Genomic DNA, 25,241 nt, shown 5'->3' with positions numbered 1-25,241 from the left:
TTTGATATGGCATTGTCAATGAGAGTTCAAAATGGGGTTGGTTAAAGCAGGATGCAGTGGGCCTAAAACATTTGTTAACGAACAAGCCATTGGAGATGAAGCAAAAAAATGAAGTTTTGGGGTCTAGCAGAATGAAACACACACAAACTAGGATACTGAATAGCAATACAGCAGTGATTTACTAAGGCATGCCAAAAAAATTAATTAATTAATTCTTGAATGTAAAAGACATGCATGAAAAGAGAGCAAATTTTTTGTGCGATATGAGACTGCAAGTGTCATGGACAGTAGGAATCAGTCACCAATTGGTAGCATAGTCATGTGGACATATCGTAGAAGCTCAGCACAGCTACAAGTAGCTGCACCAGGAGAACATCTAGATATTGCAATTTGCACGCCATCATAAGTACCTGCTTTAGTTCATCACCTTCCTCTCTATCATTAACAAAGTATCATTTACCTTTGACATCAAACTTTCCATCATAAAAATAAGGCAATTGTGAACCAAAACGAGGGTTAGGGGAGCACCAATAAATCAAAACCCCTCTTGTTTGCATTTGTGATGACTGGCAACCTGATAGAAACAGTTTAGCAAATGATTCCATAGTTACAATACCATATTTAACTACCTAAACTTGGCAATTACTACAAATCAAACAAAAAAAAACTCAATGTCTCAATTTTAAGTTTAAACACTAAAGCACCTTCACATACAACATAGTCTACTCCAAAATCGAGTCAATAAATGAACAAACAAAAGTATTCTTGAAGAAAGATCCAAACAAAAGTTCAGCATTTTGTCAATGCAATTCTAATATTGGATGCACAAACAGTCAAGTCAACACATTGAGCTTTTGAATTTTCAAAATTGATATTAAAATATCAGAAGGAAGAACTCAGATGAGTAAGGTGACCATCAAATCCGGCCACAAAAACCACCAGCAGCAGAAAGCAGGGCAGTCAATGGGCACAGAGTCTGTCACATTATTTCTTCATGGTTCACTATGCACAGATGGACTTAACCAAGTATGGTTAATATGACTACTGAAATGAATATCCAATACAGAATTGGAAAAAATATACAAGTCTAGACACAAAATCACTGAAGATAAGGGTATAAATCTATGTTACACCAATTAAAAGCTCCCTACAAACTAAATCTAGAGTAAAATTCATGAGTGCCAACTGCTAAAAAGTTGATCAAATACATCACATCCATGGAAAATAAAAGGTTATTTATATTTCATACACAATTTAAATATGTCTTAAATTACAAAAATAAAATAAAATAAAATAAAACTAACCTGATAAGAAACCACCAATCAAGATTCTGATAAATTAGATATTGGACCCATCTCAAATTCGTAACTTTACAAGCATCATCATGTAAATAAAGATTTGAAAGTTGTGCCTCGGGAATTATACAAAAGCACAATTGATAAACAACGAATTAGACAAATTAAAACAGTAAAAATACTATAACCCTAACAACACATGGATTGGTTAACCTAAGAACACACTTAACACCTACGTATACACTAATACTAAATATGTATGTGTATTACATAAACATAGACACACAGACACGCTTGGAAGGAAATTGGGTTTCAAAAATAATTCAAACACACTACTACTATGACCCTCGACGAAATAAAGCATCAAAACTCTCAGTAAAATCTGTGATTAACAAAGAAGATGTTAGCTAGCCACTCTATTTCGGAAACCCGAAACCCTAACATCACTCTGTTTTGGCTTCGTTGGTCCAGAGCGGCGCTGGTACAGGAAAATATAGGTAGAGAGGAGACAGTTATGCTATGGTGCGGTGTTAGACGTCTCAAAATATCCTATTAATTGTGTTTATGTAAAAAATATTCTGAGTTTTTTTTTTAATTAATATTTTTATAATATATATACTAGAGTATATCCGTACCTAAAGGCACGATATAAATAATATTGTAATCAAAATATAATTATAATTTATACGTATCATGTTAAAATTTATGGAGTCTGTAGTATTTTTGACAAAAATATTGAAAAAATATTAAAAAAAAATACTATTTTTCTTAAAGAACTTGTAATAATTTTACTTGTATCACACGCTCTACAGAACTCAAATAAAATAACAGCTCCCATAACCTTAATGCAAATTAAGAAACAACCATATAAGATTTAAAATGTTGAAAATATAAGAGCAAGCCAAAAAAAATTATTAACACTAAACAAAATATACAAGTCAAAGCTATTGTACACTTGCTAACATTCAATAATAATAAAAAATCACTGGACACCAAATAAAACACACCAGAAAGTGCTTTGCAATCTTAATAAACTAATGTATGCTCGTGCTGCATGAAGGCACAGTGTAAATAAAGTTTTTTTTTAATAATTTTCATTTATCATTCTCTCTTAAGCTAGGAACATTAACAATCAAATATACCTAAAATTCTGTTTACCCATGACACACAAAATGAATAGATAGCATGCATTTAAGCAAGAGGATGCCTTTTATTATAGATACAACTTCAAAATAAGAGGAATAACAAAATGGTGCTCTCCCTTTGGAGCACCCCATGCCAATACAAAAATAGTGTTCTTGATCAAAATCTAAATAACAGACACTTTCAAATGCCTACATCTCAAACCAAACCAAACCAAATGTATATAAGTTTACACAACGTCAATCTGCCTCTAAATAATCTTTAACTTTATATAATGTCAATCATTTTCAAAATTTGGCAATGATAAAACCAAAAATAGTATAAATTCTGCCCTCAAACTCCTAGCTTTGCACTAATTTAAATTTATTGACATGCAATGCATGTGCTTACACTACTACACATAGTCAAAAGATGCTTTATGGGTAAAGAAACTTCTTTTAACTATCAAAACAAATATTCAAAAAGTGTATTAGGATATTCACAAATTACTTTCACATATACCCATGACAAAGTTTTAAATTTACACTTGCAAACGAAGTGCATAGTTCCATACACATGAAAATGACAAATGAAGATAAGTTTCTTCATTAGCAAAAGGGCAAAAATAACTCTAAAACTAAGGATGTCTAAGCTGTCCTACATTCCAAAACAATTACCAAATCATTTAATAGAAATGTTTAGATGAAAATCAAAATACTTAAGACGAAACTTTAAAGATAGAAGGTTTGGAATATATAAAGCTTAACAAATTGCTTAAAATTTTAAAGATTCTAAATGACTCAATTAACTAACCTAGAACAATGAAATTCCCAACAACCAATCAAAGAATTCTAAAAAAATAAAAGGACTTGTTAATGAGATTAATGAAAGCTTGAACAGTATAATATTACAAATCTTAGTAAACAAAAACTCGAACTCAGCTTTTATAGTTGTAAAACAAATTAACTCATAAATTTTATAATTCTGTTAAGAGCCTATTCGTTAAAATTGTTTAAATGGTTGAATTTACAAAATCATTGGACTCATATAATGCCCCAATGTGACTAAACTAATCATGTAAATGAAAAAGTACTTTAAATAAGAGTAATTACATGGATGATTAATTTGAAAGTCATTAATTACATCAACTACGACAACTTTAAAATTGAAATTGTTGTATTAAAAAATAACTAAAGTAAAACGACTTTAAAGTGATCCAATAGTCGTTTTAGTAGCAATATATGAAATAAATAAAAAAATCAAATCGAACGGATTAAAGGAATGTTATTTAGAGAAAAAAAAAATTTTAATATGAATTGCTAGCATATCACTCATGCCTAAAAGCACTCTCATATAAACAGCTTAAATGGCTGAATCTTTTCTCTATAAAAAATAAAAAATAAAAGATAAATCATATAACATGGAAGTTTGAAGAGATTACCTTGATTGGAGAGTTCAAGGGTGCCATTGGTTTGTTTCCTTCTATCAATAAACAACCCTGGACTCTTTCAAAAGCTTTTTCATCTCATCCAATTCCTATAGATTCATATCCAACCAACAATGGTAGAGTATTTAGCATGAATAAGGAAGAAGATTAAAACAACAAAACTACTTTAGGAACATGACATATTTCAAAAAGTTATTTAGGAACATAAAGTTTAAATAGGAGTACACATAAAGTCAAAATTTGTCACAGTACACATTAAAAGTAGAAAATTTAAAATTTACTTGACAAAAGTGTCATCCTTCAAAAATATATAAAAGCAAAGCCCAAATAGTACACATTAAAATCCATTTAAACTATTAAGATAACTGTGGAATATAAAATTTTATAAAATTCATGTGAGTTTACCACTTTGGATGCAACTTAGGATAACCCTCCATCACCTTCTTCAACCTTCACCTACACCCATTCATATTCATTTCGCTTCCAATACATGACCATAAGCAAAATATCAAACCAATCCATTTGAATCCATTTGGTTAGCTCATGGGCAGCAGCCAACCCCCTGCCACAACAAAAACAAAATTTAGATTGAAACTAAATAAACTATAAGACTAAACTGATATAATAAAATTTATTTTTGCCCTGACCAATCATTTTCAAAATTTGGTAATGATAAAACCAAAAATAGTATAAATTTTGCCCTCAAACTCCCAGCTTTGCACCAATATAAATTTATTGATGTGCAATGCATGTGCTTACACTACTACACATAGTCAAAAGACGCTTTATGGGTAAAGAAACTTCTTTTAGCTATCAAAACAAATATTCATAAAATGTATTAGTATATTCACAAATTACTTTCACATATACACATGACAAAGTTTTAAATTTACACTTAAAAACGAAGTGCATAGTTCTATACACTTGAAAATGACAAATGAAGATAAGTTTCTTCATCAGCAAAAGGGAAAAAATAACTATATAGCTAATGATGCCTAAGCTCTCCTAGCGTATAACTCGTGCTTGAAGGCAATCCCAACAAAAAAAAAAAAAAAAATTGATAACACTGGTTATTGGGATTTCTCAAGCGGTAGCACCTGTCAACCTTCACTGGGTTTAACAGAATTACCAAATTCAATAAAGTACTCACCAATTTTGCTAACTGTCAACCTAGTAATGACATCAACTTCATCACCACAACCAAGGTTGCTCATTTTCATCATACCCAAATTAGCATGACCGATCACAAACTTATCATAGAGTAGAAGCAAGCTGTAGAGGCACACACTACAACCTAATTTTCAATCAGAGGAGTACAAAAAATATGTAACAAAACATTATTAGCTATCCCGGCCATCCTTTTCTTTAAGGATGGAATTTTTATAAAGATACCCCATTGCTGAAAATAGATTATGAAAAATGAAATGCAAATTTGGAAAGGGAATAACTCCAATGACCTTTTCCCACACTCACATCATTCTTATTAAAATTCCATATACAATGGAAAACCAATCTGCTAACCAAAACATTTATGGAACAACGGGTTCAATTGGAGAAAACAAAATTAAGATCAAATTAAAATGGTCAAAGTCATCCACAACATGTTCTTTCACCATCCTATTACGAAAATGGGTCAAAGCCATGGCGTCATTTGCCATAAATATTGCAAAGCCAAACAGCATCTCACGAAAGTATTATTTGATATGAAATAGAGAGAGTTACCATACCAAATTCAAAGCACAAAAACTCTGAAGGAAGTCAAGCTTATGCTTCCACTTGGTAACTACAGTGAAGGAAATAAAGAAGAGACTCTATTTTAGGTATTTTATCAAACATTCTACTGGCAAAATTACAGAGTATGCTATATAATAACACACAAAAACATAAGAATTCGAATATAACCTATAATCAAATCAAAAATAGTATGCAAAGGGAAAATTTTGAGAAAATGAATAAGCATAGAGTTTTACCTGGGTTTAAGTCTCATCCACCTGTAAATTATAGGAAAAGCTTTTTATTAAGAGGAAATTAGATATAATAAATAAATAAAAGCCTCAACCTATAAGAAAGGTGTAGTAGAAAGCAAAAAAGAAACTATATTACATGGTACTCCTAGAGTATCTAATAATTTTCCATTTAGAAACGAAATAACCAAGTTTACCTTTCTATAGTTCCTACAATTACGAACCTTCCTCCCTAAAGACTTGTGGCATCATTAATATAAACAAATTAAATTGATCAACTCCAAGTTTCTGATTTCAATTAAAAAAGAAGTGATATTGTTGGGTGCAAGAGGATACATGGAGCCATGTGAAACAGAGGTAAATATAGAATGGCATTAAATAAAATAAAAGGACAAAGTTTCAATTCTAATTGCAATGAAAAGAAGGGATAAAGAAGTGGGGTTGGAAACAGCAAGGGAGGGTTGTTGTTTTCTATATCAAATCAGTGATTGTTACATTACAGCTTTTGAAAGTTGGAGTAGTCATTTTGTTTTCTTTGGTGCTCAAGCTAAAATATACAAAATGCAAATAGTAGATATTAGTAGAGGAAGTTTCAAAGGACCTTGTTTAAAGCCAAGAACAAAGTTAATAAATTCAAGCTCTTTACAAAATTTACACTTAAAAATTTTAAGTACAAAATTTACAAAATAAAATTTTACACTTACAAATTTTAAAAATATTTTTTACAAATTTAAAATAAAACTTTAAAATTTAAATTTACATAAAATTTTATTATAATTTTGTCAAAAATAATACATTTTACTAAAACAATCAAAATTTTCAAATTATTTTTTAATACACTCATGTTTCCAAATTATTTTTGAAAACACTCTCTCTCACAAGTTAATAGAGGATTTTTTTCTAATTTTTTTAAGATTGAGTTATTGGAGGATAATATTGAACTTTTTGTCTACTTCTATATAACATGTTTGACCTCCTTTCCACGGAGTTTTGTACCAATTCCTCTTTCTAATGATAATGCTTTTGCAATTATAATATTGTTTACAAATAAAATTATATTAAATGATGTGGTAAATTGAGATTCCTTTTTTTTTCAAATATAAAATTCATTACTTAATCTCATAAAATTCATACTAACGATAATGGACTGTCAATAAATAGAAGAAAAAAATTGCAGGAAGAGCAATTTTGCATTTTCACTGTTTTCTGTATGAATTCTTCACACACCAAAGTCACTGGATGAAAACTTTCTTTCTATTCTTTTCTTTTTTTAAATTTTCCATAATTTATTCTTCAAACAAAATATTTTCTACAATTACTGTCATCACATCCTAAAGGTTCCTCACAAACTATAAGAATTTCATGAATACATAACAAAAAATAATAAGTTGAAGTTAGTCTTACACAACTTCAACAGAGGCAACTGATCTCATAGAAAATGATCTGTTGGCATCCTCATTTTCTATGGAATAAATGATTAAGGCCTTCACAATCTGCCTAAATCTCCTCCTGTAAGTTGGAAACTTTGACACACTTCGAATCATTCCCATCATCCTGACCCAAAAGACTATATATCAGTAGTGTTCAGAGAAAATTTAGCCTTTTACAATGTAATAAAAAAGAAAGCAACAAAAAAGCATATCTGAGAATATCATATTGTCTATGACACGAACCCAAACTTCTCAGAAGGGAAATCAATCACACTCAATTGAATACGACTCCAACGTCAATTCCCCTTATCCATGGCTTTAATTTGGCTTTTCCTATTGTCCCTAACACCCATGTTAACCCCTACCCAATTCTCAATTCATGGACCTTTCAAAGAGTAAAATTCTTGAAATTTAGAGTTGCTAAATTTCTCAAAATTTGAGTGGGGCCACAGACCCCATTGGTCTATGCTTAGGCTCATGTCCTATAGCTTTCAAAGAGTTGTGGGCTAATGTCCAAACATCAAATGCAAGCAAATGTGGTCACTACCAATTTCTGGTTGATTTTCAAAATCATAGAAAACCATGTTTTTGAAAATCAACACTCATTAAACCCATTTCATAAATCAAAATCATGTCAGAAATCAAAACTCATTTTAGATCCAAAACTGAAAGCTGCATAAGAAAAATAAAAAAATAGACGGAACACAACAAAAAAAAAGAAACAACAAAAACAAACACAAACCCAACACAAACATATCAGTTTTAATATTTAGAAAAAACAAATTCAAATTCAAACTCAAATCTTGGAAACACAAACCCAAATTGATGTATATAGTGTCTTTGTATGCCATGCTTCAACTTTTTCTGGGTTTAGTGTGATTCCATTTAATACATGGATTAAGATGGATTAAGATTTAGAAAACACAAACCCAAACACTCTTGACGGTGGACGGAAGAGCCGTGGCGGGTTTAGAGAAGATCCGTGAGGGTGAAGAGAGGAAGAGTTGACGTCGGTGGAGATCGAAGGCGACGTAGCGGTGGAAGCAGTGCGGCTGTAGAGAGTTGCTGTCGGTAGTAGAGATGTTGCCGAGGGAGAGAGAGATCTCTGAGAAGTTTGAAGAGAGAGAGAGAGAGAGAAAAAATGGTGCAAATTTGAAAAGGAATGTTTGCAAGCCGGAAAATACATCAGACCCCCACTGGGCAGTGACCCCCAGGACCCCCAGTGGGGTCTGATTAGTCAAAAAAATATTTTTTTTTTCTTTTTTCTCTCCTGTCATTTGCAGCCCTCCACATGGACTGGGGGTGCTGGGGGTCCCCAGCACGGTTATTGCAAGCCTTAGAGTCTTGGGTGCAAAATTTTAGGGTTAAGTGGGCAGAAAGTTAAAGTATAGTGAGAGAGAGAGTCTCCTCTCTACCGCCCATCTTTAGGCATAATGAATTCTAACCATTGTAATGTTTTAGTAGGATAATTGTCTCTAATATATTTTTTAAAAAATTTGTGCCTTATTATATAGATATATATTTTTTAATTGTATACTTTTTTGTGCGGACCATTTGTATATTTTAATGAGTTTTTGTTAGGGGATTTTTTTTTTACAGAGCTGCTACGTAACTCGAAAATAAATTGATCCGATTAGTTCGAATTCAAAACGACGTCGTTTTATTTTTTTTTTTTTCCTTCTTTCTTTCTCTTTTCTCATCTGCTCCTTTTTTTCTTCTTCAATGAACAGTGTTTATCTCTTTCTCTCCCTCTGTTCACAATCACCAAACCAAAATCAAAATCATTTTTTTTTCTTCCGGCAGGCCAACAGTCTACAAAGAAGAAGAAGAAAAAAGAAGAAAAGAGGAAAAGAAAGAGAGAATCAAAACCAAAAAATAAATCAGAAAAATCAACATATCATCATCATCATCAACAACACATTATCATCATCATCCTCAACACATCATCATCATACACAGAGAGAGAGGGGTATAGATATGTGTATATACACAGACACACAAAAAGAGTGAGAGAGAGATACACAAATCTATACAGATCTGTGTATACAAGAGGATGACGGTACCGGTGATGGGTGCTCTCTCTCTCTTCCCCCTCCTTCTTCTCTCTTCCTCTATACTTTCTCTCTCTCTCTCTCTCTCTCTCTCTCTCTTGTTCTCTCTCTTCTTTCCTCTGTTTCAACGATATAAGAGGGAAAGAAAGAAAGAAAGAAAAAATAATACCCAAAATAACGTCATTTTGGGTATTCGAACCACTCGGGCCAAGTTTTTTTTGAGCTACGAAGGATTATTCCTTTTTTAAGATCCTTGGAATTAAGATTTTATAATATAAATGACACTTAATATTTTCATAATATCTAAGATTCCTCAACATTGATCCAAAGAAAATTCAATCTAGATAATTTCTCTGGACGAATTTTCTCTGGACTTCACATAAAAATTTTGGCTCACAGAGAATTTCTCTGATCGAATTTTCTCTGGACTTCACAGAGAAATTCTAGTTCAAAGAAACTCTGATTTACAGAAAATTTCTCTGGTCAAATTTTCAGAAATTTTGGTTCACAAAAAATTTTTTTGGTCAAATTTTCTCTGGACTTTACATAGAAATTCTTTCCAAACCAAAGAAATTCTCTCCAAACCAGATAAATTTGTCTCATTACGTGCAAAGAATTTGTAATAACCCGACCCTCGTACATGTTTTCCGATATACTTTCAGTCCTTTTATTCTGCGCATTTAAATGCTTATTGTGAAATTTCATGAGAAATTAAGTTTAATTAAGTGAACCTTATGATTATAAATCCATATCTGGTTAATAAGAAAATAGATCTATCACAATTAAAATGTTTGGATCAGAAATTGAAGGCCTTAGAAGCTTAATAATCTGAAATTGATTTTACATCTGAGATCAGCATAATTTTTAAGTAATAATAAGCATTTTTGTAAAAATTTGATTTGGAATGGTTAAACTGATTGAATTACGTCCTTATTCACTTATATATATATATATATATATATATATAATTGCCTTCCCTAGATATTTAACTTAGAAGCCTTTAACTCGAAATTATCTCTTGAGAAAAAGATTAGGGAGAGAATGGTTAAAAGGAAGAAGGAGAACTTTTTCAAGAGGAAGAAATTGGGAGATTAAGAGGGTTTTAGAGATTTTAAAAGCTCAAGGTATGTTTAATCTTTCCTAGTTGGCCTCTCTTGGAGTTGAGTAGAATTCCTCCATACTATTATGTTTAATGATTGGTTGTTTTGTGATCTCTTGTGTTGAATTGTTTTGAATCATCTAGTGAGGAATCTCATTTTATTTCCTCAAATATCAAGCTTGAATTCATTTACTTGAACAAATGGTTACATGTGGGTGTGTGTGTGTGTGTAAGGAAGACGAGAATACTATGAAATTGAGTTATGTTATGAGCTTTAGGAATTAAAGATTCAAATCATAGTTGAATTGAGATGTGTTTATGAATCTTGTTAACATGATTTTTGGACCATGAATTAACAATTAAAGAACCTACTTTGAGCCTTGGAAAAGTGTACCAAACATTGAGTTCTGCTGGATTTTCGAACTGCAATCTGTGCAGAATCGCAGCACGTGCGGGGGTCATGGCCGCACGTGCGGGAAGCCTTGCCGCACGTGCAGGGCTCACAGCCGCACGTGCGGCCCATGTTATAAAATTTTGTTCGCTCCGTTTTGCGTGCTTAACCCTCTGGTATTTTTGAAATCTGTGTTTGATGTCCTTAAAATGCCTGTAAATTCGTTTGAAGTAAAATGAAGCATGAAATAATGAAAGAAAGAAAAAGAACTAATGTATAAATTGTGCACATGTGTAGGTCATAACCCGGGAGGATCAAGCGCTCCGCTATAGCACTGTGAGTAGTAGTGCAAAGATCGTGCATTTACTTAACGTTAATGATTCTTATTCTTAACACTTTGTTCCTTGCAAGTAATTATATTAACATTTATGCTGATTGGAAATCGGTGTGAATGTATGGGAACGATGAAAGACTTGTGTACATCAGTATGACTCTGAAACTAATTTGGATTCCGGTTATGGTTAACGGTTGTCGATAATGTGCCATAATCTGTAAATTATCTATGACTTTGCATGAGAATTTCATACGAATTGTTAACGTTGGATTAGTTTAAAGATAAATCTAATTGGGTTCATTATGATAAAAGTGACTTGTGTTATATAAAAACAGGAGTGATGTGTTTTAAGAGAATTGTTGTTCTGTGTTCTGTATTTGGGAGTTAATACTGTGGAATTGGTTAACAGGAAGAAATGGTAAATGTAAACCCTGCTTACTGGGAACATGATATTCTGAATGGCCTATCAGAGGCTACTATAATTCATTTGGCTCAACACATGTTTTATAGCATAAATATCTACCCAGAGTGGATCATCAGAATGAATAATTGGATAAGATCACGGGTTGTTTTATATGTTAATAACTGTTAAGAATTATGATAAATATCGAATTGACTTACGAATGACTCAACCTGAAGACAGAATTAAATATCAATGACATTGTCATGTAACTCACATTATGATGTAAACTGTTCTGTCTTGTTAAGTGTACCGTAATGACATGATATGACAAGAAATACTCTATTTTCTGATATGTTACGTTTTGAATCAATGAATAATTGCCCATATGTGTAAAAGTATTCATGGAATCCTTAGCACAAGGCCCTTACCCGGGGGTAACAATACCGTGGTCTTACGGCCCTTGCCCGAGGGTAATAATACCGTGGTTCAAGTATGTTACAAGTTTCCTATACCGGAGGTTCCTTTATGGAACTAACAAGTGTGCTCTATATTGATTTGTTAGCGCTATGGGATGTACCATGTATATGAATTTTGATTTCTATTTATGATTCAAGCATAATTAAAAATATATATGAATATGTTTCTGTTTATCCGTTCCGTTTACCCTATGTTATGACATGATATGGATTGACCGGTCTTTATGACCTAATGATTTCTGGTATGGAACAAAGTGTTGTACGGAACTAAGTGCTACATTGCAAGCCACCTCTAGAATCCGTACGAGCCACCTCTTGAGTCCATACATATGTGAAAGTTATGAGGTCTATGGCCGTTCTGTGAAAGTTATGAGGCCTATGGCTGTTCTATGAAAGTTGTGAGGATTATGACCGTTCTGTGACATATGTGAGGCCTATGGCCAATATGTGACATCTGGGCCTATGGCCAATCTGTATGATCTCTTAGTATGAAACAAAGTGCTGCACGGAACTAAGTGCTACCATGCGAGTCACCTCTAGAATCCGTGCGAGCCACCTCTTGAGTTCATACATGCATGAAAAGGGCTTAATGCCGATCTGTTTAAGGGCTGATTGCCATTCTATTTAAGGGCTTAATACCACTCTATTGAAGAGCTTAAAGCCATTCTGTTTAAGTTTAGGCCTAAGGCCATTCTGGAAATAATTACAAGATAAAGTTAACAATAGGCTCTCTGCACTGATACATGTACATTGTAATTCAAGTTAATTGTTCAATTGTTTACGTACTACTATTCACTGAGCTTGGCGCACTTTATGTTATGTTTGTTTCTGTAGGCACTCCACTTGGAGGTCAGTCTTAACCCATGGCATCCATTCCTCTTTATCAACCTCAGAGGGTCCAGGCACTTATATGAAGGCAGCTCATTTTACGGGGTTTTGCTAAGCTTTTGGTTTTATACCCTGATTTTCTGTCTAGGGTTGATGTGTATATGATCCCTCTACCTTTCAATGTTTTGTTATACGCCCAATCTTGAGGGCTGGGTCTGTGTATATATATATGTACATAGTTAAATTCTCTAATGCACGTCATTGTATGTTTGTCTGCATTATGTTCTGTTTGTGATCATGGCATGATAGTGGTCGCTCAATGGATGTAGTTCTTTTATTTATATTAATTTATGTTGTTAAATGCTTCCATTCAAGTCCTATATATTTTGTATATCAGGTTAAGTGTCCGATTCTGAGTAGGTTATGCCCAAACTTTTAGGGGCAAGTTTTGGGTGTGACAGAATTACTCTGGAATCAGACTAGAGAAAATTGAAATTTCTCTAAACAAAATTGTTTACTTATGTAGAATCCTTTCTCTATGAAACCAGAGAAAATTCAAATCCTTTACCAAAGAAAATTAAAACCAGAGAAAATTCAAATCCTTTACTAATCAAATCCTTTACTTTTGTAGAACCCTTTACTTCTGTAGAATCAAAATCGATCAACAACAAGAACAATTCACAATTCATCAAACACAAATAGGTCATCAATTTACACAAATATAAAAGTCCCCATTTAAATCTGAATACACAAAACATATTTAAACATGTTTTTATATACAAATTTGTATGCTAAAATGCAAAATTAAAACAGGGTAGCAAGAGCAATTAGAGAAAGAACTGTGTGACCTGGGTTACTTCTACAGAGGAGACCCCGATGATAACAACAACAGCAATTAGGAACAAACCAACTTTATATCTCCAACTCGTCATGAATCCACCAAAGACCCAAAAAATAAATTTGCAAATTTAATCAAAACTAACAAAGTTCTGTGTTTTTCTCTTCGATATTTGAGTAAATTCACAATCTTTCACTTTTGTCACCGATACAAAAACCAAGAAAGAAAAAGAAAACGAAAACCCAACGCTAGAATAGTTGTTCCCACCACCACTCCCCTGCTTCTTTATTGGTGACGGAGGCATAGTTGCAGTGACAGAGGCAAAGTTGTGGCAATAACGACAGTGGCAATGAAAGGATGCTGGTGGTGGCTAGAGAAAAGAGAAGAGAAAACGATGATGCAGATGGTGACGACAATCACGATCTACGGCGATGATGAAGACGACAACGGCTGTAAGAAGCCGAAGATGAGAGAAGAGGAGGAGAGAAATAGATCTAGGGAAAAAGAGAGAGATAGATTTAGGGAAGAAGAGAGAGAAAGATCTAAGGTTTTGAACTAGTAGATGAGATCGACGAGAGAGGAGAGAAAAAAAAAGTAGCGGAGAGATAACAGCAATGGGATAGACAAATAAAGAGCGTGAGATATATCAAATTTTTCTTTGCTAGATGAGCGTGGGATTGAGGAATCTTAGAAATTAAAAAAAATAATATTTTAGATCTCTTCAATTATTAAAAGTGAGAGAGGAATCTTAGATTATTAAATTTTTTTTTTTTTTAATAAGTGACTCCACTATCATTGAATAGAGTATAGGATATAAATATCATTTGTTGGAGACTAAACTATGATTTTTTTCGTATTGAGGTATGACTCAATAATATAATAGTTACACCTTAAGGTGTGGTGATTGGGAGATTAAGAGTTTGAGCCGATGAACTCTTCACTTGTAACGTTATCATTGACAAATAAAAATAAATAAACTCATTAATTTTTAATTCCTTATATTTAGCATTATATACTAGTTTGTTTTCAATTTTTTTTAAATTTATTGTAAAAGTAATTTTTTTATTTTTAAATGATATTCTGTAGATTTTTTTTTAAAATTTTTACATGTCCTTTATTTTTATAAAAAAAAAATATTTAATAAATTATATGCTCTTTGGTTTTTTATTTTTTTAGATATATTTTCCCTACACCATATAATTTAATTAAAAATTATATGCCCTTCATTTTGACTAATTTTTGTACTTATTTTCTTTACTCAATATAATTTAATTATCATTAAAATAAAGGGCATTTAAATTTTAAAAATTAAAAATTATGTGTATCAGAAATGAGAGATAAAATGACAAAATAAATAAATAAATAAGACTTGAGGGAGTATAACAATCATTCCACATCTATAATCAACAGAATTAACAGTTGCTCTTTGGTCTGAAATTATATGGGGCTTTCTAACTATATTTAAAATATAGAGAGAAAAAATGTTCTGATCCCAAACTACCTGAGATAAAATAAATTTTGTCCCAAAGAAAAGCACAATGTCCAACAAGTTTGACATTGTGTCCCTTAAAACTTGGGCAGTTTAGAGTTGCATCCAAACTCGGTTAAACCCTAAGTCTGCTCGATTCCCAGACAGTTGAATCCCACCTATCAGAAGCATATCACAACTTCTAACATTCCTCTTGTAGCAGAGCCAAACAAGAAATCCAGAACTAGCAAATATTTATAATTATATGATCAAAGCGAACAAGAAAATTCATTCCTCTTCGGATTTAAAATGTCGATTCATGTGCCCCCAATTCAACAAAGTATTGAAAAAAATAAAAATAAGAGGCACAACTTGTCCCTAGCTAGCTAGTTTTACCTAATCGGCTGAAATTCACAAAGATTATAGTATACAATGACTAGAGTTTCTGTGTATTCTGTCAGGAGGTTGGGTCGAGAAGTATGAGTCCAAAACAAAGCCCTTCCCCTCCGAAGCAAATCTTGCTTCCGACTTACCGCTCGAAAACATATTGCACGAAATGGTTCTACGAGAGGATGAATATTCAGGCCTGTATATGGTGTTGAAGATCGAGGTGAATGGGTCGGCATTGCACGCATCAGCATAATCAACGGTGCTGAATGAGTCTCTAGTACTCTCAGTGGTGAAAGAAGCGTCGTCTGAGCTTGTGAAAATGGACCAATCACTCGATGTAGCATCTGAATACAAGCTGTCCATGCTTGCTGGTCTGTTTCTATTCACCCTTCGAAGATCTGATGGAGGTTCCGAGCCGACAATGTGGCAACTGGATTTGGTTTGTACGGTGGGTCTCGAAGGTTTCTGACTTTTGGATGCCCACTGCTTTACAAACCCAGGATTTTGATGCCAGGTCGGTTTCCCAGAACAAGGTCTTGCAGGGCGAGGGCATGACCTACAAATGATCTAACATTTCAAAAACTCGGAGAAAGAATAAATAAGAATTATCAACATGAATATTGAGAAAAAGATGACTCTAATGGAAATTGCATACTTGAGAAGAGATTTATTTTGGGGAATAGCAAATTACTTGCTTACCTCATGTAAAATAAGATATATGCTCCTTCCGACATCACTTGGCTCATTGGCACTGATTGGACCTGCCAGTGAAGCATGTTATGGAACTTGAGAAACTAATTTCGTGACAAAGATGAAGGGAAATTTTGCAATCACACGCATAATTGGAGCCCAAATTGATCAAAAAGCCAAAGTCTGGACAATTAGAGATCAAATTCAAATCACAAACGATCTCATCGCATATACCTAAAGTAGATGAAAGTCCAGTCCACTTAAAGTAGCGTTGAACAGAAAAAATTATTCACCCATTCTAACACTCTGATCTTGAGCCACAAACCTTCTAAGTTCAACTTGGGGACATTTTGGCATGCACTCGGTAGAAGCATGAATTTGAATGATGACAACATTCAATGTAATTAATAAAAAGGGAAAATGGGTACATATTCCATAGTAGAATCTTGAACATTATTGGAAATATTTTTTTAAAGTAGGACTTTATTGGCCTAACAAGCTCTTATTGGTCCTTGAGAAAGAACAGGACTTATCCATACTTTTCTCTAATATTTATGATGTAATCGTCAATAAACAAGCCTTGTTATCCAAAATAGTTGCAACAAGAATTCATTCATTTCCAATTTATTGAAATGGCATGTTTAAAGCTACTTTTGAGATGTTAATTTAACCATTCATACTCAATGACACATGTTTAGAATTACATGAACATGGATAGGACGTTACTTAAAAGCCAACGTATACCACAAAAATCTTTTTTCACATTATATTTAAGGTAGCATTAGGTCTCATTAAATCATTTTAGATGAAGGATGTACTTTATAATAATTCCTAAACTATCATTAGATGCAAATAGGTATACGCTTATGAAATTCCACAAAATATCATGAGAACTAATTCCTCAGCAATTTAACGCAATAATTTACAGATTTCCCATTTAGAATTCTTCTTTAGACAAATTAATGAGCTTTAATTTTCATTAACAAGGAGGAGAATAAGAAAATAAACATATGCAAAAGACAAAACGGCTCAATTTCCTAATTTCCTCCAACTAATGCAATGATATGTTTATGAGGAGACAGAACTGATTTACCTCAGTGTCATTTATCCTGAACCAGTTGCCTTGCATATCTTTCACATATGAGACATAATGCCCAGAAAAGGACGCATTCAGTGTATCCAAATGCACAACAACAGCATAAAGCAGGTAAAGCGGAGGAATATCATCTCTTCCCGTCATAAACGGGACCATATCCAGCATGTCAGGAAAAGTGATGCACTTATTTATCTTTCCATAACTTCCCTCCTACCAAAGCAAAACACAAAGTTGAAAAATACACCAAAAGTCCAGAGATTGGAAATAAAATTAAAGTCAGAAGAAACAAATTAAGATAGCTGCATGAAGAACTCACAATGATACAAGCACCTTGGTTGTATAAAGGTAAAGGGTTGATAGGTCTAATGATTTGATTATTGAACTTAGTGCAAGTCTAGACAAAAACTTAAAGCCATGGTACAATATGAGTGTTGAACTTAAAAGTTCATTTTCAAATCGATGAGTTGTATGAGTCATTATGCAAGTGACTTGGAGTTTGTAAGCAACTGAATCAAGTAAAACTGTTCGTGGAAAATCCACCAAAACAATTAATATACCTTCAATGAATTAATGAAAAGGAAAACCAAATACAGATGAGGACCATACCCTCCTATAACAGATAATAGTACCTGAAATCTCTTCAAAACAATAGTCAAGATATTTGGTGCCTCATGTATGCTCAACTGCTTCCGTGCTCGAACATATGCAGAGCACCTTTTTATTTAAACAACAAGAAGAGTTAGTAACTTGAGTTTAAACCATTGAACCTACATAATCTTTTGGACATTGAGTAGGATTCTAACATATATAAAATCCACAAACCTTCCACATCTATACTTGTTTTCACCATCCAAATCTTCCGGACATGTAAACTGAGTGAGTGCATCTTCCAATGACTCAACCCAACCAAATATTTCCAGCGTAAGATCCATAATGTTTTCGTAACGCTCCGACTCATGGTGACATCTCAAACATTTGACCTGCTTGCAATGAGGTTCACACAGTAAAAATCATTGTGGGCACAAGAAAATGACAGCCACATAACAAAGATCTCACAACCAAACTTGATACATATTGTAAGGTTGAAATACAAGAAACAAACACCTTTGATTTAAGACGACCCCCAAAAGTATGCTGTATAAAGGTTGTTTCTTGCAATCTGGGATCAACCATATTCTCTCCACCCAAGCCCTCCAAGCATATAGATTGCATTGAGGTAACTAGAAGCCTGGATTTAAAATATATATACATATACAATATGAAATTAAAGACCAAGAAAAAAAGGCATAATTTTCATTATCGCATCCCAGTTAAGAAGTCCAAATTCATTTCTTTCAAGCCGACTTATGAAGAAACCATATGAGAAGAATGGAACTGGCATATATATATAGATGTCCCTGTATCAAATCTCAAGAGTTGACAAACCTCAAAAATTCATGTGCATCTTCCTGACTTCCGTCCCCAATCTGGCGATTAATACTTCGCATATGCGAGAGAATTCTGCCAGGAGACAAAGGGCCCCTGCTTTCTCTTAACATCGTTACATGTTGCTCGAGTTCACACATAAGACACCAATCTTTCGTGCAACCTAGCATTCATGAAATAGACCGAGGATATTTATTATACATGCAGCCAAACAACAAATTATTTGATAAAATCACTACAAACAGGAAGGGGTTATGAGAAGACTATAAAGTACAGGCTCTAGAATGTGATCTTCGGAGCAAATAGATTGTCAGAGGCTTTGTGCAGGTCAAGCACTGCAACACAGCATTGGCATAACAACTGCAAAATAGAAAATATATAAATAATAAAGAAAGCACACTTTGCATCACCACAAGCACATAGCATCCTTCTATTTCCAAAATAATAGGTAACTTGTTTTTCATATGTATAGAGAACCCCATAGGAGCATTGATATGATAGCAGATGCGCAGTGGCTTCTAGCTCTTGTTAATTGGAGGATGAGGACCAATATATTTTTCATTTATTTCTTTTAAGTTTTTTGTTCCCTCTAAGTTTGATAGAGACAAATAAACAATAGGAATTTAAATGGTACCTGTTCCCACAATTCATAAGGCCTCTAGGTGATAAGTCAAATACTTCGTACAGAAAGAACTTCACAAATTCTTCATACGGGAATAGCATCTGAGAATTCAAATAGCAGACCACCAATGTGAGCTTCCATTTATATCTTAAGACCAAAAATCAAATTTAAGAGAATTCAAGAAATATTAAGGGTTCTTGCCATTCCGCTAGTGACTGAAAACCGACCTTTAGTTTCTTCTGCTTTTCGCCAACGAAACCCGAGCTTTCTTGTTTAGCAAGCTTCGATGATTTCCTTAGGCCAATCATCTTCATGATTCCCATGCTCGCAACCCCATTGTTTCCTTGTGCAGGAACAGTATCCCTTGTTCCACCAACTTCTGCATCACAAATATAGAATCAAAGGAACGAACCACTGCATTTTTAATTAAGAATAATGATTCACGAAACCTACTTGACTCATCCACAATTTGTCCCTTCCTCTCCATTTCTAAACACGATTGATCTATTGACGTCTTCATCGTTGATTTTTGTGATCTATGCATTTTGGTTCCAGGAGAATGTGATGCACTTTTAGCTTTAATGCTTCTCTTCGTTGAGATTGTTTCAGAAGAGCAGTTCAACTCTACAGTTTCATCCTTAGAAGTAATTCCCTCCATAAAAAAGTTTTCTCTACCTGACATTAACTCTGCTTCAATGTCACACACATTTGTCCCAGGATTCGGTGAACTAAATGAGCTTGAGATACCCGAATTAGTTCTTGAATCAAATATTTTTTCATGTTGACTTTGTAAATCATGACTTTCATGCATTGTACTTCTTGCAGCATGTCCATTACTAAAACCACCCGAGATGTTGATATTGTGCGTCCTCGGAATTTCTTCTTCTAAGGGCACAGAGTCAAAACTTTTTAACTGCATCCAAGAGGCAATTATAAATTATCAGAAACCTAATTATAAGTAAATAAAAAATAATAGATATCATAAAGCATGAGCGAATAAGAACCTTATGTCTTATATTAGCCTCTTTACTGGATGAGGTGGAACAGGTAACACTACTCGTGGACACTTCTGTAGAATCTAATATAGTTTCATCCTCTCTTCTTAGCTTAGATTTACGAGAAACCCGCCTGTCAGTAGATCTTCTCTCCATCATGGGGACTCCAGATGCGTCAATTGAGGTACAAGAATTGGTAGCCAATGCACCGTTGCTAATAGAATGATGGATCCTATGATCAGCAGAAGTTTTCCCATGCTCCGGGTTCTTAATATTGTATCCAGGGCTTTGTAAATTTGTCCTGTCACTGAGTAAGAATCTTTCATAAATAGACTCTTCATTTGAGATAGACATAGGAGATGAACTGCAGCTGTGGGTTTCCAGTTGCAGGCATTCGTGCTTGTGAACTTGCCTCCAATGAATTATCTGGCACTTTCCAGAACTGCATCACGACATCAGCTTGGAAATTAATGGACTTTAAAGAGAGTACACTTTTATTAGGACAAGAATTTGATGCTTAAAGATATGGTAAAATCATCTATAATAGAAATTAACTGCCCTTGAAATTCAAATTTATTGTTATCTCAAGTGTAAGCAGTAAAAGCTTCAGAACAGTTAAGAAGTAACCTAATCTTGTTAGTAATTTGTTTTAAGCTTGTTTATAATCAACTTGTACAATACGCCAGACTAGCATATCTAACTCATACATTTATTAACACAGAAGATTTCCATTACAATCTATTGCTATATTGATGATACCCTTTTTGATATATATATGCTTCATCTGAACTCTAGAATCTTACTTCTAGCTCCATCTGTATATACAAACATATATATTGGTACAAGCGGTCTGCTTTATATATAGAACTTACATAGCAAAACTAACATGTTCCTGCATCCAAAATCAGGGGATTTGATCATACCAGTAGCGAACAGACTTGCATCGGGAACAGCGTGTGGTAGCTAGTCCAGAGCATCTGGCGCACTCATGAACACCATTCTTCAAAACAGGAGTGAGAGGGATAACACTAGCAGCAACCATGGCTTCTGCCCTAAGAGCTTCCTCAGCAGCCAATTGAGCAAGCAAACTTATCCTATCTTTCTTCTTTGTAGCCTCACTCCATTTTCCAAGTAAGATGTAAATAATGAGGGGCAGCACAACAAAGATCAGGAACAGGGCGGGAAGATCAGTTTCTCTTGGCTCAAGCATGTCCCCACCAGCATACTCATGTCCAATTTCCTACTGTTTATCCACGCTCAACGACATACCATACAACATGAATTATTCTCTGCCATCCAAGACAATCTAGTTTACTGCTCCACATTTTTCACAAGATATGGCAAACACTGAAAGAGCAAGTAAAGATCATTTATTTTTTCCAGTAACATAATTCAAACCTGAATCATGCCGAGGCATAAAAACATCTCATTTTTTTAATAACACAATTTTTGTGGAAATAAGAAAGCAAACAATTCAAGAATAACAAAAACTGCTAAATCCACAGCGATTATGGTTGTACACATACCCTCCCTCTCCCGAGTGTGGGTCCTATAAAGCGGTTCCCTTGTTTAATGGCAGAGTGATTTACCTTCCAACATGAGAAAATAAATAGGCATTGATTGCTTTGACAACTAAAGTAGAACAGTAGTACAATTAGAAGGGGCATCTAAATTTGTACAAAACCTGAAAGAGCAATACAATTAGGATTTACGACAAAATACATAATGGAGGAGATTGAGGCGCTGATTTCTTTAAAATGCGCACGTCCTAATTTATTAGTCCTTATAGTCAAAGATAGGATAACAAGGCCACCTGACATAAACTCTATTGACTCACTACAAAAAGCAGTAAGAACCTATGGCAGCAGATGAGAGCACTATGGCCCAAAACAAAGGAAACATGCACTATTGACTCTCTCTCTCTCCCATGAAATGAAAAGTTTTTACTAGTAAGCTTTCTACCTATGTGGGACGGACAGCCCTCCGGAAGTCACGTACAATATTATCAATAGCAAAATGTACACGAAAGATGGTGGTTACAGACATTTGAAGGCAGTTAGAGACAAAACGACTAGTAGTTAATGTGTGCAATAGTGGTTAATCCCTTCAGATACAAAAACGGATCAGTCAGGTTGATTGATTTATTCAGCTAAGAAGGAGCAATACCCCTTCACCAGAATTCAAAACACTACTGACCAGGCTGGTCAGTTCTATGCAGCTATGTTACATGGACTCTTCAAATTAAATCAAATACCCGTGTCGGACACCCGACACTCGGACAAGGGTATGGGATATGTGTCGGATACTTTTCAACGGATACTTCTTATATAATTGTATATAACACTATTATTATATGTATATATTGTTATATAATTGCTATAAATGTCATTTTGACACTATAAGTTAAATATAATACCATTTTATCTCACATATTAGATTAAAAATATAAAAATATGACATTTTTTTGCCGAGTCCGCGTATCCTTAAATTTATGATTTAATGAGTCCGACCTCTAGATACATACCCGCACCCGACACCCGTACCCGAGTCCATGTAACATAGCTATGCAGTGGCAGCTAAAGTCTATTTCTTCATCCTATCATGGGGATTTGGGACACAGTAGAATACAAGCTAATGTCAAATAGACTCAGGAAACTGTATCAACTGTGTGTGCGACTCTAGGTGTTAATTCTGCTTACTGCCCGAATCTTAAGACAAGAACAGCGCTCACATTCTTCAAAAATATATTGATTTATTTATTCATCCACAAAATCTGCTTTTACCGTATTATTTGGTTTTCTCAAGTTCCACCTTGTTTCTCAGGTTAAACTAGCAAAGTCTAACATAAATTTTACTAATTGAAACTCCATTTCCATCTGCTTACCTGCGTTGATAATGTAACACTAATTTCTACAAAGTCCCTCATGTAAAAGCTATAAGCGTTTCGAAACACGTACATCAATCCAGCACTCAAAGAACCAAGAATGCAAAAGAAAAGAACAGGCAAAACCAAAAAGGAAACCTAAAAAACACTCCCACTGAAGCAAACCCGTTGGCAAAAAAGAGAATTCAAGAGACACCCAACTGAGAAAAACTTCTCTTCTTTCACAATTTCACATCTATCCTCACAAAAAGACTCGACAAAAACCCACAAAATCAAGCATTTCAACCTACAATGTGCGAAAACAAATTCCAAGAAAATCCCAATTTTCCCACAAACAGCAAATCAAAAGATTAAAGTTTTCGCAGATTCCATAACCGTACATTAAAACCCAGATGAAATCAAGCAATTCAAGTCTAAGATTCCAATCTAATACACACAAAAAAACACATACAAAAAATGGTAAAATCACAGCAGATTTGATGGGTGGTTTCAATCGTACCTTTTCTTCTATGCAGAAAAAAGAAAATCTAACGAAAACCCACAAACACTTCCACCTTCCTCTTCTCTTACCCACCAAGAGATTCTTTGATTTCACAGATTGGCAACAACACAAAGTCCCCCCCCTCTCTCTCTCTCTCTCTCCTCTCTGCTACATTGGCTTCACTTCACACTTCCTTTTAAGATTTGGTAAATCTACTGTCCGAACACTCACACCCATTACAAATTCTCCTTCACTAAACATTCTTGCACGTGTCCTTATATCACTGGCTACTAACCCTCGTTTGGGTCCTAGTTTTGTGATTGATTAATCTGAGCCGTGTGATGCGTGGAATATGGGTAAATATGGATTTGGGTATAAAATTGTACTTCCAATGGTCAAAAACACTAGTATAATCATAGTCCTGTTTGTACTGCTTGTAGGGTTAAGATCACTTTCGGTGGGGCCCAAATGAGACGATGATTTTACACTGGGTGCCACGTGTACGGATGTGATCGGCCAGCGGTCGTGAAAGTGAAAGCAAAACACCCCACGGATTTTGAAATGGGTCAAAAATTCTAAAATTAAAAATGCTTTTATTTATTTATTTTTATTTTTATAAAAGTGTTTGACCGTTGACGTGTGCTTGTGCGTGGGAGCATGTGACTGCAGAGTGCAGAAGTAGTATGGTATGTTTTTTCTTCTTGGTTTATTCACCCCACTTAGATGCCTTATTTGGCTATACATTATTATTGAGCAATGGCAGAGGGTTCAAATTTTGTAGCTCAAATGTGGTTTAAATAATCAAAACGACGTCGTTTTGAGTACAAAACAACATCAAAATGGCCAAAACGATATCGTTTTGGCCATTTGAGCCACAGAATTAGGGCCCCCAAAACATTTTTCCATTATTATTAGGTCCCAAAAAAAAATTTGATAATTTTTTTTTATTATAAAATTGTCATATGAGTCATATTTATTTTGAATGAGATTTTATATTTAAAATAAATTTGAGTTACATACTAATTTTTTCATACTTATTTTTATTTTATTATTTTATTTCTTTTATACTTCAACTGTGCAAAGGATTATTTTTTGTGTTAACTCAAATACGAGAATAGTATTGGTGTGATCATATAGGTCCCGTTTGTTTTTAGAGGTAAAATGGAAGGGATTGATAGTAAATGAATTAATAATGAATGGATTGATAATGAGGAGATTAGTAAAATTATGTTTGTTTTAATGATAGTTGTTACTGTGAGGATTATTAAATTATTTTTATATAAAATAATAAAAACAAATAAAATTATATTTTTAATTAATAAAAAATACAAAAACATTAAATATTAATGTTTAAAAAAAAAATCAGTTGACTGGTTGATCGGCCGGACGTCCGGTAACATCCAATTCGAACGGACTACTTTGCTAATACCATCTCCCACTCCGGATTGCTAATACTCTCGCCAAAGCCTATCCATAGTCCCTTCCAATTATGAATCCGGAGCCCAAAATCAA

At 33.9% G+C, this 25,241-nt stretch overlaps 1 protein-coding gene across 14 annotated transcripts; it reads right to left on the bottom strand.

The window, feature by feature from the left end:
* Nucleotides 1-15,381: 15,381 nt before the first annotated feature.
* LOC114302148 (ubiquitin carboxyl-terminal hydrolase 15) lies at nt 15,382-24,126 on the bottom strand. 14 transcript variants are annotated; one of them, XM_028247134.2, is made up of 15 exons: nt 23,748-23,943; nt 21,891-21,953; nt 21,288-21,653; nt 20,374-20,806; nt 19,823-20,282; nt 19,597-19,748; nt 19,382-19,470; nt 19,022-19,107; nt 18,748-18,910; nt 18,427-18,550; nt 18,145-18,302; nt 17,952-18,036; nt 17,320-17,532; nt 16,236-16,297; nt 15,382-16,092 (listed from the first exon to the last, which is right to left on the bottom strand). In XM_028247134.2, exons 3-15 carry the CDS (start codon nt 21,572-21,574, stop codon nt 15,567-15,569), a joined length of 2,838 nt encoding a protein of 945 aa, XP_028102935.1. In that variant the 5' UTR covers nt 21,575-21,653; nt 21,891-21,953; nt 23,748-23,943; the 3' UTR covers nt 15,382-15,566. The 14 variants fall into 14 exon arrangements, with proteins under 14 accessions (XP_028102935.1, XP_082740215.1, XP_028102934.1 ...); XM_082884089.1 differs by having other exon boundaries at nt 19,597-19,745; XM_028247133.2 differs by having other exon boundaries at nt 21,288-21,711; nt 23,748-23,934.
* Nucleotides 24,127-25,241: the final 1,115 nt, after the last annotated feature.

This window comes from Camellia sinensis, chromosome 8, assembly GCF_055761805.1.
Source record: "Camellia sinensis isolate YWXY chromosome 8, ASM5576180v1, whole genome shotgun sequence".
In the NCBI taxonomy this organism is placed as follows: Eukaryota; Viridiplantae; Streptophyta; class Magnoliopsida; order Ericales; family Theaceae; genus Camellia; species Camellia sinensis.
Note: the sequence above shows the minus strand (reverse complement) of the source record. Positions and strands in the feature narration are given on the sequence as shown.